General features: G+C 53.6%; 1 protein-coding gene across 1 annotated transcript in view; it reads left to right on the top strand.

The window, feature by feature from the left end:
• Positions 1-13,727, top strand: part of LOC106899245 — a gene marked incomplete at its 5' end in the record, with an annotated part of 63,441 nt that overhangs the window by 40,708 nt on the left and 9,006 nt on the right. Inside the window, 19 exons of the mRNA XM_014960990.1 lie at positions 8-57; positions 164-286; positions 1,307-1,477; positions 1,600-1,734; positions 2,312-2,383; positions 2,490-2,612; positions 3,633-3,803; positions 3,950-4,084; positions 5,028-5,151; positions 5,206-5,390; positions 7,321-7,479; positions 8,107-8,223; positions 8,319-8,477; positions 9,231-9,350; positions 9,436-9,594; positions 10,449-10,630; positions 11,924-12,086; positions 12,190-12,309; positions 13,263-13,457. Coding sequence (XP_014816476.1) covers positions 8-57; positions 164-286; positions 1,307-1,477; positions 1,600-1,734; positions 2,312-2,383; positions 2,490-2,612; positions 3,633-3,803; positions 3,950-4,084; positions 5,028-5,151; positions 5,206-5,390; positions 7,321-7,479; positions 8,107-8,223; positions 8,319-8,477; positions 9,231-9,350; positions 9,436-9,594; positions 10,449-10,630; positions 11,924-12,086; positions 12,190-12,309; positions 13,263-13,457 — 2,663 coding nt within the window. The remainder of the gene's footprint in view (positions 1-7; positions 58-163; positions 287-1,306; positions 1,478-1,599; positions 1,735-2,311; positions 2,384-2,489; positions 2,613-3,632; positions 3,804-3,949; positions 4,085-5,027; positions 5,152-5,205; positions 5,391-7,320; positions 7,480-8,106; positions 8,224-8,318; positions 8,478-9,230; positions 9,351-9,435; positions 9,595-10,448; positions 10,631-11,923; positions 12,087-12,189; positions 12,310-13,262; positions 13,458-13,727) is intronic.

The following is a 13,727-nucleotide window of genomic DNA, read 5'->3' as shown; positions in this document are numbered from 1 at the left end:
GTGGAAGTCGACAACTTCCGATTCACCCCCCGCATCCAGCGCCTGAACGAGCTGGAGGTGAGTAAAAGTGTGGGGTGGGGGGGGAACCCCCCCATATTTCTCCCCCCTCGATGATTTTTGGGCCTAACTCACCTTTTTTTTGTGCCCTCCTCTCCACCCTCAGGCGCAGACCCGCGTGAAGCTGAACTACCTGGACCAGATCGCCAAATTTTGGGAAATCCAAGGTTCTTCCCTCAAAATCCCCAACGTCGAGCGGCGCATCCTGGACCTGTACAGCCTCAGCAAGGTCTTGGCGGGGTTTGGAAATGGGTTAATGAGTTTACTACAAAAATGCTCTTTTTCACTTGGTTTAACAAAAAAAAAACAACCTTTTTCGCTCAGTTTTACCACAGAAACGCACCCCTTTTTCGCTCAGTTTTACCACAAAAACGCACCCCTTTTTCACCCAGTTTTACCACAAAAACGCGCCCCTTTTTCACCCAGTTTTACCAAACTCCCCATTTTTCACTCAACTTTACCAACAAAACGTCCTTCTTCGCTCAACTTCACCAACAAAACCTGCTTATTAACTCAGTTTTACCAAAAAACCTCCCTTTTTCCTTCAACTTTACCAACCCCCCCTTTTAACTCAATCTTACCACAAAAATTTTTCACTCAACTTTATCATAAGAAACCCCATTTTCTACTGAATTTTACCAAAAAAACCCTCTTTGAAACTCATTTTTCCCCAAAATGCCTGTTTTAACTCCATTTAAGCACAAAACGGCCCCTTTTTCATTCAACTTCACTAACAAAACCTGCTTTTTAACTCAGTTTTACCAAAAACTCCCCCCTTTTTCCTTCGGCTTTACCCCCTCCTGCTTTTAACTCAATTTTACCACAAAAACGCCCCTTTTTTACTCAACTTTGCCATAATAAACCCCATTTTCTACTTAATGTTACCAAAAAACCTCTCTTTGATACTCAGTTTTACCCCCAAAACGCCTGTTTTAATTCCATTTTACCACAAAAATGCCCCTTTTTTACTCAACTTTGCCATAATAAACCCTGTTTTCTACTTAATATTACCAAAAAATCTCTCTTTGATACTCAAACGCCTGTTTTAATTCCATTTTACCACAAAAATGCTCTTTTTTTTTTCCCTCAACTTTACCAAGAAGTGCCCTTTTTTCCCTCAGCTTTACCAAGAAACGCCCCTTTTCCGCTCAACTTCACCACAAAATCCCGCACTTTTTAACTCAATTTTAATGAAGGGGGGGTATGAATTTTGGAGGGGGGTGTTTAATGTGGGTTTTTTTGCCCCAAGGTGGTGATGGAGGAAGGGGGTTACGAAGCCATCTGTAAGGACCGGCGTTGGGCGCGGGTGGCCCAGAGGTTGGCTTATCCCTCGGGGAAGAACATCGGCTCGTTACTGCGGGCTCATTACGAGCGCATCATTTACCCCTACGAGATGTACCAGTCGGGGGCCAACCTGGCGGTGAGTGAAACGGGACCCCAAAAGGGGAGAAAATCCTTTTTTTTTTTTTTTTTTTTTTTGGGTGGGGAGGGTGTAGTTTGAGAGGGTTTTCTCAATTTTGGGGTTGTTTTTTTTAATTTTAGCAGTGTAACCCGCGGCCTTTCGAGAGCGAGGAGAAGGACCGGGAGTACAAGCCCCACAGCATCCCCCTCCGACAGTCCCTCCAGCCCCCCAAGTTCAACACCTACGGCCGACGGGCCAAGCGCCTGCAGCAAGAGGTAAGACCCCCCCAAAACCACTAATTTTACAAAAAAACACACCTTTATAATACAGTTTTACCACAAGAACCCCCTTTTTAACGCAGTTTTGCCACCAAACCCCCCTTTTTAACGCAGTTTTGCCACCGAAACCTCCTTTTTAACACAGTTTTACCACAAGACCCCACTTTCTAATGCAATTTTACCACAAGAACCCCCTTTTTAATGCACCGAACCCCCTTTTTTGCCACCGAAACCTCCTTTTTAGCACAGTTTTACCACAAGAATCCCCTTTTTAACACAGTTTTGCCACCGAACCCCCTTTTTAACGCAGTTTTGCCACCGAACCCCCTTTTTTAACGCAGTTTTGCCACCGAAACCTCCTTTTTAACACAGTTTTACCACAAGAATCCCCTTTTTAACGCAATTTTACCACAAGAATCCCCTTTTTAACGCAATTTTACCACAAGAACCCCCTTTTTAATGCAGTTTTGCCAAAAGAACCCCCTTTTTAATGCAGTTTTGCCACCGAAACCTCCTTTTTAACACAGTTTTACCACAAGACCCCACTTTCTAATGCAGCTTTACCAGAAAAAAGCCCAGTTTTTTGTGGGTGGAAGTCGACAACTTCCGATTCACCCCCCGCATCCAGCGCCTGAACGAGCTGGAGGTGAGTAAAAGTGTGGGGTGGGGGGGGAACCCCCCCATATTTCTCCCCCCTCGATGATTTTTGGGCCTAACTCCCCTTTTTTTTGTGCCCTCCTCTCCACCCTCAGGCGCAGACCCGCGTGAAGCTGAACTACCTGGACCAGATCGCCAAATTTTGGGAAATCCAAGGTTCTTCCCTCAAAATCCCCAACGTCGAGCGGCGCATCCTGGACCTGTACAGCCTCAGCAAGGTCTTGGCGGGGTTTGGAAATGGGTTAATGAGTTTACTACAAAAATGCTCTTTTTCACTTGGTTTAACAAAAAAAAAACAACCTTTTTCGCTCAGTTTTACCACAGAAACGCACCCCTTTTTCGCTCAGTTTTACCACAAAAACGCACCCCTTTTTCACCCAGTTTTACCACAAAAACGCGCCCCTTTTTCACCCAGTTTTACCAAACTCCCCATTTTTCACTCAACTTTACCAACAAAACGTCCTTCTTCGCTCAACTTCACCAACAAAACCTGCTTATTAACTCAGTTTTACCAAAAAACCTCCCTTTTTCCTTCAACTTTACCAACCCCCCCTTTTAACTCAATCTTACCACAAAAATTTTTCACTCAACTTTATCATAAGAAACCCCATTTTCTACTGAATTTTACCAAAAAAACCCTCTTTGAAACTCATTTTTCCCCAAAATGCCTGTTTTAACTCCATTTAAGCACAAAACGGCCCCTTTTTCATTCAACTTCACTAACAAAACCTGCTTTTTAACTCAGTTTTACCAAAAACTCCCCCCTTTTTCCTTCGGCTTTACCCCCTCCTGCTTTTAACTCAATTTTACCACAAAAACGCCCCTTTTTTACTCAACTTTGCCATAATAAACCCCATTTTCTACTTAATGTTACCAAAAAACCTCTCTTTGATACTCAGTTTTACCCCCAAAACGCCTGTTTTAATTCCATTTTACCACAAAAATGCCCCTTTTTTACTCAACTTTGCCATAATAAACCCTGTTTTCTACTTAATATTACCAAAAAATCTCTCTTTGATACTCAAACGCCTGTTTTAATTCCATTTTACCACAAAAATGCTCTTTTTTTTTTCCCTCAACTTTACCAAGAAGTGCCCTTTTTTCCCTCAGCTTTACCAAGAAACGCCCCTTTTCCGCTCAACTTCACCACAAAATCCCGCACTTTTTAACTCAATTTTAATGAAGGGGGGGTATGAATTTTGGAGGGGGGTGTTTAATGTGGGTTTTTTTGCCCCAAGGTGGTGATGGAGGAAGGGGGTTACGAAGCCATCTGTAAGGACCGGCGTTGGGCGCGGGTGGCCCAGAGGTTGGCTTATCCCTCGGGGAAGAACATCGGCTCGTTACTGCGGGCTCATTACGAGCGCATCATTTACCCCTACGAGATGTACCAGTCGGGGGCCAACCTGGCGGTGAGTGAAACGGGACCCCAAAAGGGGAGAAAATCCTTTTTTTTTTTTTGGGGAAAATCTTTTTTTTTTTTTTTTTTTTTTTTGGGTGGGGAGGGTGTAGTTTGAGAGGGTTTTCTCAATTTTGGGGTTGTTTTTTTTAATTTTAGCAGTGTAACCCGCGGCCTTTCGAGAGCGAGGAGAAGGACCGGGAGTACAAGCCCCACAGCATCCCCCTCCGACAGTCCCTCCAGCCCCCCAAGTTCAACACCTACGGCCGACGGGCCAAGCGCCTGCAGCAAGAGGTAAGACCCCCCCAAAACCACTAATTTTACAAAAAAACACACCTTTATAATACAGTTTTACCACAAGAACCCCCTTTTTAACGCAGTTTTGCCACCAAACCCCCCTTTTTAACGCAGTTTTGCCACCGAAACCTCCTTTTTAACACAGTTTTACCACAAGACCCCACTTTCTAATGCAATTTTACCACAAGAACCCCCTTTTTAATGCACCGAACCCCCTTTTTTGCCACCGAAACCTCCTTTTTAGCACAGTTTTACCACAAGAATCCCCTTTTTAACGCAGTTTTACCACAAGAACCCCCTTTTTAACGCAGTTTTGCCACCGAACCCCCTTTTTTAACGCAGTTTTGCCACCGAAACCTCCTTTTTAACACAGTTTTACCACAAGAATCCCCTTTTTAACGCAATTTTACCACAAGAATCCCCTTTTTAACGCAATTTTACCACAAGAACCCCCTTTTTAATGCAGTTTTGCCACTGAAACCTCCTTTTTAACACAGTTTTACCACAAGACCCCACTTTCTAATGCAGCTTTACCAGAAAAAAGCCCAGTTTTTTGTGGTAAAATGGGAGTGAAAAGTCTGGTTTTCACTCCGTTTTACCACAAAAAAAGCCTGGTTTTCACTCCATTTTACCAAAATATCCCCCTTTTAAACTCAACTTTACCAAAAAACCTGGCCTTTTCCTCTCAGTTTTACCACAAAAAAGGCCGTTTTCCCCTCAACTTTACCACACCACACACCCCCCATTTTTTGTTCCATTTTACTACAAAAACCCATTTTTCACTCCATTTTACCACAAAAAACCCCATTTTTAGCTCCGTTTTACCACACACACCCCCTTTTCCCTTCAACTTTACCACAAAAAAACCCCATTTTCCCTCATCTTTATTCCCAAACCCTCAATTTTACCAACCCCCCCCCTTTTCCCCTCTCCTGTGCAGCCGGAGCCCACGGAGGAGGACATTGAGAAGAACCCGGAGCTGAAGAAGCTGCAGATCTATGGGGCTGGCCCCAAAATGCTGGGGCTGGGGCTGGTGGCCAAGGACAAGGCTCTGCGCAAGAAGGGTACGTCGCCATGGGAACGGGGCCCCCCCTGCTAATTGTTTCCTCTCCCCACAGATAAAGATGGCCCCGAGTGCCCCCCCACGGTGGTGGTGAAGGAGGAGCCCCCGCCCCCCGAGGTCAAGCCGCCCCCCACGTCCCCCCCCTGGTACGCGGAGGGCAAAGAGGAGCTTCGCCACAGCCCCGAGCCCTGCACCAAAATGACCATGCGCCTGCGCCGCAGCCACAGCAACAGCCAATTCGTGAGCTAATGCAGCTTTACCAGAAAAAAGCCCAGTTTTTTGTGGTAAAATGGGAGTGAAAAGTCTGGTTTTCACTCCGTTTTACCACAAAAAAAGCCTGGTTTTCACTCCATTTTACCAAAATATCCCCCTTTTAAACTCAACTTTACCAAAAACCCTGGCCTTTTCCTCTCAGTTTTACCACAAAAAGGCCCATTTTCCCCTCAACTTTACCACACCACACCCCCCCCATTTTTTGCTCCATTTTACTACAAAAACCCCATGTTTCACTCCGTTTTACCACAAAAAAACCATTTTTCGCTCCGTTTTACCACACACACCCCCTTTTCCCTTCAACTTTACCACAAAAAAAAACCATTTTCCCTCATCTTTATTCCCAAACCCTCATTTTCCCCTCAATTTTACCAAACCCCCCCCCTTTTCCCCTCTCCTGTGCAGCCGGAGCCCACGGAGGAGGACATTGAGAAGAACCCGGAGCTGAAGAAGCTGCAGATCTATGGGGCTGGCCCCAAAATGCTGGGGCTGGGGCTGGTGGCCAAGGACAAGGCTCTGCGCAAGAAGGGTGCGTTGCCATGGGAACGGGGAGGGGGGCTTTTGGGGTAAAACACCCCAGAAATGGGAAAAAAAAAAAAAATAAAAATCCGGAATTCACCATTGCGGCCGCCAATTCCCCAGAATTGGCTGAAATTCATGAAGGAGCCAAATGAGGGGGTTTCCCCTCTTTCAAAAAGAGGGAAGGGGTTCCGCCCCCCTTCTTTTAACCAAAGTGAAAATTAACTCTACTTAACCTTAATTAATTAATTTATTTGGGTGGGGGGTGGGAACCCTAAACCCCCAAAATACCCATATTTAGTAATAATTAGTGCTTAATCCCTTATTTTAACCATTTTTATCACTTTCTCGTTTTGGTTCAAAGTCGTTAAATCCTTTAATTAATCTAACAAAGGGGGGGAGGGTCTAATTAAGTCTCTAATTAGTCAGTCTCCTCCCCCTTCTTCCCAGTTATTGCCCATTTTTGGGCATTTTTTTTTGCCTCATCCGGCCACTTTTTACCCCATTGTTTTTTTTGGGCTGGAAGAGGGAAAACTAGAAGGGGAGGAGGTGGGGGTTTCTCCAGGGGGGAGAGGGGACATGAAGGGCACCCCATAGGGACCCATAACAACCCATAGAGACCCATGGGATCCACAGGGACCCATAGCGACCCATAGGGCACCATAACCAGCCCCTAGGGCTGCATAGAACCCCCCTAAGCCCCCATAGGACCCCCATCGTGCCCCATAGGGCCCTATAACCAACCCATAACACCCCACAGGGCCCCACAACCAATCCATAGGGCCCCATAGAACCCCCACGACACCCCATAGGGCCCCACAACCAATCCATAGGGCCCCATAGAACCCCCACGACACGCCATAGGGCCCCATAACCAACCCATGGAGCCCCGTAGAACCCCTCTAACACCCCATAGATCCCCATAACACCCCATAGAACTCCTCTACCACCCCATAGGGCCCCGATAACACCCCATAGGGCACCCATGACACCCCCATTGTACCCCATAAGGCCCCCATGACACCCCATGGAGCCCAAATAACACCCCATAGGACCCCTGTAACACCCCATAGGGGCTGGTTGTGGGGGGTGTGTGTGTCCCCCCCTGCTAATTGTTTCCTCTCCCCACAGATAAAGATGGCCCCGAGTGCCCCCCCACGGTGGTGGTGAAGGAGGAGCCCCCGCCCCCCGAGGTCAAGCCGCCCCCCACGTCCCCCCCCTGGTACGCGGAGGGCAAAGAGGAGCTTCGCCACAGCCCCGAGCCCTGCACCAAAATGACCATGCGCCTGCGCCGCAGCCACAGCAACAGCCAATTCGCCCCCTCGCCGTGGGGCTCAGCCCCCCAAGTGAACCCCCCCCCTTTTCCCCTCTCCCCCAGGTGGATTCCTACGTCTGCCGCATCTGCTCGCGGGGGGACGAGGACGACAAGCTGCTGCTCTGCGACGGCTGCGATGACAACTATCACATCTTCTGCCTCCTGCCCCCCCTGCCTGAGATCCCCAAAGGCGTCTGGCGCTGCCCCAAATGCGTCATGGCGGTGAGGACCCACCGGGACCCACGGCGGGACCCATAGCGGCGCCTGGGGCGGCTCGTGTGTGGGGCTGGGGGGGCCCCATCTCGCTTCGGGTCCCGTCTGTCTGAGGGGTGTGGGATCCTCTGTCTCGTGTCATGTCCTGGAGATCTGTGGGGCTGGGGACCCCCCATGTCCTATCTGTGGGGCTGGGGATCCCCAACTTGTGGCCTGTCCCATCTGTGGGGCTAGGGACCCCCATCTGTGGGGCTGGGGACTCTCATGTCACGTCTGTGGAGCTGGATACCCCCATCTTCTATCCCATCTATGGCCTTAGCGACCCCCGTTTCCAATCTGTGGGGCTGGGGACCCCCACCTCAACACCCTGCCCCATCTGTGGGGCCAGAAACCCTCATCTGTGGGGCTGGGGACCCCCACCTCAACACCCTGCCCCATCTGTGGGGCCAGAAACCCTCATCTGTGGGGCTGGGGACCCCCACCTCAACACCCTGCCCCATCTGTGGGGCCAGAAACCCTCATCTGTGGGGCTGGGGACCCCCACCTCAACACCCTGCCCCATCTGTGGGGCCAGAAACCCTCATCTGTGGGGCTGGGGACCCCCACCTCAACACCCTGCCCCATCTGTGGGGCCAGAAACCCTCATCTGTGGGGCTGGGGACTCTTCATGTCACGTCTATGGAGCCCCACAGCCCCGAGCCCTGCACCAAAATGACCATGCGCCTGCGCCGCAGCCACAGCAACAGCCAATTCGTGAGTGCCAGGGGGGCTGCGGGGGGGGGGGAAACCCCCTCGCCGTGGGGCTCAGCCCCCCAAGTGAACCCCCCCCCTTTTCCCCTCTCCCCCAGGTGGATTCCTACGTCTGCCGCATCTGCTCGCGGGGGGACGAGGACGACAAGCTGCTGCTCTGCGACGGCTGCGATGACAACTATCACATCTTCTGCCTCCTGCCCCCCCTGCCTGAGATCCCCAAAGGCGTCTGGCGCTGCCCCAAATGCGTCATGGCGGTGAGGACCCACCGGGACCCACGGCGGGACCCATAGCGGCGCCTGGGGCGGCTCGTGTGTGGGGCTGGGGGGGCCCCATCTCGCTTCGGGTCCCGTCTGTCTGAGGGGGGTGTGGGATCCTCTGTCTCGTGTCATGTCCTGGAGATCTGTGGGGCTGGGGACCCCCCATGTCCTATCTGTGGGGCTGGGGATCCCCAACTTGTGGCCTGTCCCATCTGTGGGGCTAGGGACCCCCATCTGTGGGGCTGGGGACTCTCATGTCACGTCTGTGGAGCTGGATACCCCCATCTTCTATCCCATCTATGGCCTTAGTGACCCCCGTTTCTCCTCTGTGGGGCTGGGGATGACCCTACCCCATCTATGGGGCTGGAGACCCTCATCTGTGACATCTGTGGGGCCAGGGACCCCCATCTGTGGGGCTGGGAACCCCTGACTCAACATCCTATCTCATCTGTGGGGCCGGATACCCCCATCTTTTATCCCGTCTATGGCTTTAGCGACCACCGTTTCCCATCTGTGGGGCTGGGGACCCCCACCTCAACACCCTACCCCATCTGTGGGGCTGGAGACCCTCATCTGTGGGGCTGGGGACTCTTCATGTCGTGTCTATGGAGCTGGATACCCCCATCTTCTCTCCCATCTATGGCTTTAGTGACCCCCGTTTCGCATCTGTGGGGCTGGGGCTGACTCTGTCCCGTCTATGGGGCTGGACTCCCCCCACCCCCTGACCCACATTTCCCCCCTGCCCCATAGGAATGCAAACGCCCCCCGGAAGCTTTTGGCTTCGAGCAGGCCACACGGGAGTACACCCTGCAGAGCTTCGGGGAGATGGCCGACTCCTTCAAAGCTGATTATTTCAACATGCCCGTCCACGTGAGTGCCCCCCGAACCCCACAGTGACCCACAGCCGCCCCATAAGCCCCCTAAAAAGTTTGGGGGGGGGGGGTTCGCCCCACAGATGGTGCCCACGGAGCTGGTGGAGAAGGAGTTCTGGCGGCTGGTGAACAGCATCGAGGAGGACGTGACGGTGGAGTACGGGGCCGACATCCACTCCAAGGAGTTCGGCAGCGGCTTCCCCATCAGCGACGGCAAAAGGAAGCTCTCCCCGGAGGAGGAGGTGAGGAGGATGTGGGGCTGCCCCATAGATTTTTCTCACTCCCCCCTCTCCCCCTTCTTCCACACCTAAGTTGGGGGGAAAGCACCCGCCCCATAGATTGCCACCACTCCAATGTGGCGGGTAAAGCGCTGCTCCTGGAGCTGTTTCCTGTGATGGAGCCCAAATAACTGCCCCATAGAGGCCCCATAGGGCCCCCTAAACGCCCCACAGAGACCTGCAACACCCCATAGGGCCCCAATAGCACCCCATAGCTCCCCATGACACCCCATATCGTCCCCTAAACTATAGGACCCCCATGATGCCCCATAGGGCCCTATAGCCAACCCACAGAGACCTGTAACACCCCATAGGACCCCTGCAACACCCCATAGGGCCCCAATAGCACCCCATAGCTCCCCATGACACCCCATATCGTCCCCTAAACTATAGGGCCCCCTAACCACCCCATAGGACCCCCGTGAAGCCCCGTAGAGCCCCATAACCAACCCATAGGGCCCCATAGCCAACCCTTAGAGCCCCCATAACACGCCATAACTCCCCACAGAGAAGGGGCCTGGTGGCCACGGAGAGGGGTCTGGAGGTTCCCCCCGCCCCGGCTTCTTGTCCCACCCCCCTGGGTGACCCCAAAAAGGCTCTAAAAGGTCCCTCCCCACCCCCAGAACCCCAAAATGAGGAAGAACTTCTTAATTTTGAGGCTCCCAGAGCCCTGGAAGAGGGTTTTGGCATCTCCTCCTCTGGAGACCTTCAACTTGCCCCTCCCTGGGTGACCCCAAAGGTCTCTCCCGACCTCTCAAAGCCACCGGGGGAGGTGACAATGTCCTTTTCTTTTTGTGTGTCCCTGTCCCCAACCCCAGGAATACGCGGGCAGCGGCTGGAACCTGAACGTGATGCCGGTGCTGAAGCAGTCGGTGCTTTGTCACATCAACGCCGACATCTCGGGGATGAAGGTGCCCTGGCTCTACGTGGGGATGGTCTTCTCCGCCTTCTGCTGGCACATCGAGGACCACTGGAGCTACTCCATCAACTACCTCCACTGGTGGGGAGCTTGGGGTTGGGGGTTTGGGGAGGGGAGGGATGGGGCCCCCCCACCTAGAGACAAGGAGATGATGGTTATGGGGCTGGGGAAGGTTCTTGGGGTGCTCCTGACCTGGTCCTACCACCTAGAGATGAGTTAAAGATGGTTTATGGTGCTGGAGGAGGTTTTTGGGGTGTCCCTGACCTCCCAGGTTCAAGTTCATGATGGGTTATGGGGCTGGGGAAGGTTCTTGGCGTGCTCCTGACCTGGTCCCACCACCTAGAGATGAGTTAAAGAAGGGTTATGGGGCTGGAGGAGGTTTTTGGGGGGCTACAACCCACTAGAGACGAGTAGAAGATGGAGGTTATGGGGCTGGAGGAGGTTCTTGGGGTGCTCCTGATGTGGTCCCACCACCCAGAGATGAATTAGAGAGGGGTTATGGGGCTGGAGATGAATTAGAGAGCGGTTATGGGGCTGGAGAAGGTTTTGGGGTGCCCCCACCTGGGGTTGGTAGGATTTTGGGGTGCCCCTGACCCTGTGTGCCCTCCAGGGGCGACCCCAAGGCCAGCAAGAGGGGTTTTGGTGTCCTCCTTATCCTGTATTCCCCAGAATTGAGCCCAAATCATGGCACGGGGTGGGGGGGAGATGAGTTAAAGATGGTTTATGGTGCTGGAGGAGGTTTTTGGGGTGTCCCTGACCTCCCAGGTTCAAGTTCATGATGGGTTATGGGGCTGGGGAAGGTTCTTGGGGTGCTCCTGACCTGGTCCCACCACCTAGAGATGAGTTAAAGAAGGGTTATGGGGCTGGAGGAGGTTTTTGGGGGGCTACAACCCACTAGAGACGAGTAGAAGATGGAGGTTATGGGGCTGGAGGAGGTTCTTGGGGTGCTCCTGACGTGGTCCCCCCACCCAGAGATGAATTAGAGAGGGGTTATGGGGCTGGAGATGAATTAGAGAGGGGTTATGGGGCTGGAGAAGGTTTTGGGGTGCCCCCACCCTGGGGTTGGTAGGATTTTGGGTTGCCCCTGACCCCGTGTGCCCCCCAGGGGTGACCCCAACACCAGGAATAGGGGTTTTGGTGTCCCCCTTGCCTGGGGTTGGTAGGATTTTGGGGTGCCCCTGACCCTGTGTGCCCTCCAGGGGCGACCCCAAGGCCAGCAAGAGGGGTTTTGGTGTCCTCCTTATCCTGTATTCCCCAGAATTGAGCCCAAATCATGGCACGGGGTGGGGGGGAGGTTTTGGGGTGCCCCCACCCCCGTGGGTGGTAGGGTTTTGGGGTGCCCCCTGACCCTGTGACCCCCTCCCTTCCCCCCAGGGGTGAGCCCAAGACGTGGTACGGGGTGCCCTCCTTCGCGGCCGAGCACCTGGAGGAGGTGATGAAGAAGCTGACGCCGGAGCTGTTTGAGAGCCAGCCCGACCTGCTGCACCAGCTGGTCACCCTCATGAACCCCAACACCCTCATGGCCCACGGCGTCCCCGTGAGTATCAGGGGGGGTGCGTCCCCCCTCAAAAAACCACCTCAGCACCCCCAAAAACCACCACCCCCCCCACACCTTCCACCTTCTCGCCCCTCGGCCCCAGGTGGTGCGGACCAACCAGTGCGCGGGGGAGTTCGTCATCACCTTCCCCAGGGCCTATCACAGCGGCTTTAACCAGGGATACAACTTCGCCGAGGCCGTTAATTTCTGCACCGCTGATTGGGTGAGACCCCGCCCCACCCCTCCCCCCCAAAAAAAACGGGGGGGAAACACCCCAAAAAACATCCAAAGTTTGGGGTGGGAAAGGCTCCTCTGGGGGAGTTGAGGGGGGGAGTCGGGGGATGTGATTGGAGGAGAGAGTCCATGTGATTGGAGGAACCAATGGCTGTGAGTGGACACTGATTGGAGGAGGAGGGAATGGGTGGCTGTGATTGGAGGAGGAGTTGTTGTCAGTGGTTGTGATTGGAGGAGGTGGGAGTTGGTTGCTGTGATTGGAGGAGAGGGTTGGGGGCTGTGATTGGAGGGGAGGAGGGAGTCGGGGGCCGCAATTGGAGGAGAGAGAGGGTCGAGGGCTGTGATTGGAGGGGAGGAGGGGGTCACTGTGATTGGGGGAGGAGGGAGTAGAGGGCTGGAGAAGTGAATGGCTGTGATTGGACACTCTGATTGGAGGAGGAGGAGGGAATCGGGGGCCGTGATTGGAGGAGGAGGAGTTGGAGGCCACGATTGGAGGAGACGGGAGGCTGTGATTTAGGGGAGAGGGTCGAGGGCTGTGATTAGAGGAGGAGGGAGTCGGAGGCCGTGATTGGAGGAGGGAGTTGGGGGCTGTAATTGGAGGAGTGAGTGGCTGTGATTGGAGGAGGTGGGAGTCGGGAGGCCGTGATTGGAGGGGAGGGTGGGGGGCTGTGATTGGAGGAGGAGGGAGTGAGTGGCTGCGATTGGGAGGAGGCGGCAGTTGGTGCCCGTGATTGGAGGAGTGAGTGGCTGTGATTTCCCGCCTCCCCCCTCCCTCCTTTAACCCTTCGCTCCCCTCCCTCCCTCCCAGCCCGCCTTCCCACCTTTCCTTGTCTGCCCCCCTAAAAATCGGTCGGGGGCCCCTTTTTAACCCCTGGTGGCCCCTCCCCAGAATTGTGGGGGGGTCCCTTTCCTAACCACCCCTCTCTCCTCCCCTCCCCGCAGCTGCCGGCGGGCCGTCAGTGCATCGAGCATTACCGGCGGCTGCGGCGTTACTGCGTCTTCTCCCACGAGGAGCTGATCTGCAAGATGGCCGCCAGCCCCGAGAAGCTGGACCTCAACCTGGCGGCCGCCGTCCACAAGGAGATGTTCGTCCTGGTGCAGGAGGAGCGCAAGCTCCGCAAGGCCCTGCTGGAGAAGGTGGGGAACCAACCCCCCTCTCCAATAAAAATAATCCTTGGGGGGGGTTCACAGAGGAGCTGGGGGGGGTTTCCAGAGGTTTTCTCCTGGTTCAGGGGAAAAGGGAGGTGGGAATTAACGGGGCAAGGGGTTTATGGGGGAGTTTAAGGGGTTTTATTCCCTATTCCAAGATATCACGGAGGCAGAAAGTAAAATGGGGGGGAGTTTATGGGGAGGTTTAAGGGTTTTTCTCCTGGGGTGGGGGGGAATGTCACACTGGGGGGTCAAAGA

Source organism: Calidris pugnax, unplaced genomic scaffold (genome assembly GCF_001431845.1).
Source record: "Calidris pugnax isolate Ruff unplaced genomic scaffold, ASM143184v1 scaffold646, whole genome shotgun sequence".
Lineage (NCBI taxonomy): Eukaryota > Metazoa > Chordata > Aves > Charadriiformes > Scolopacidae > Calidris > Calidris pugnax.
This window is presented reverse-complemented; position numbering and strand designations above follow the sequence as displayed.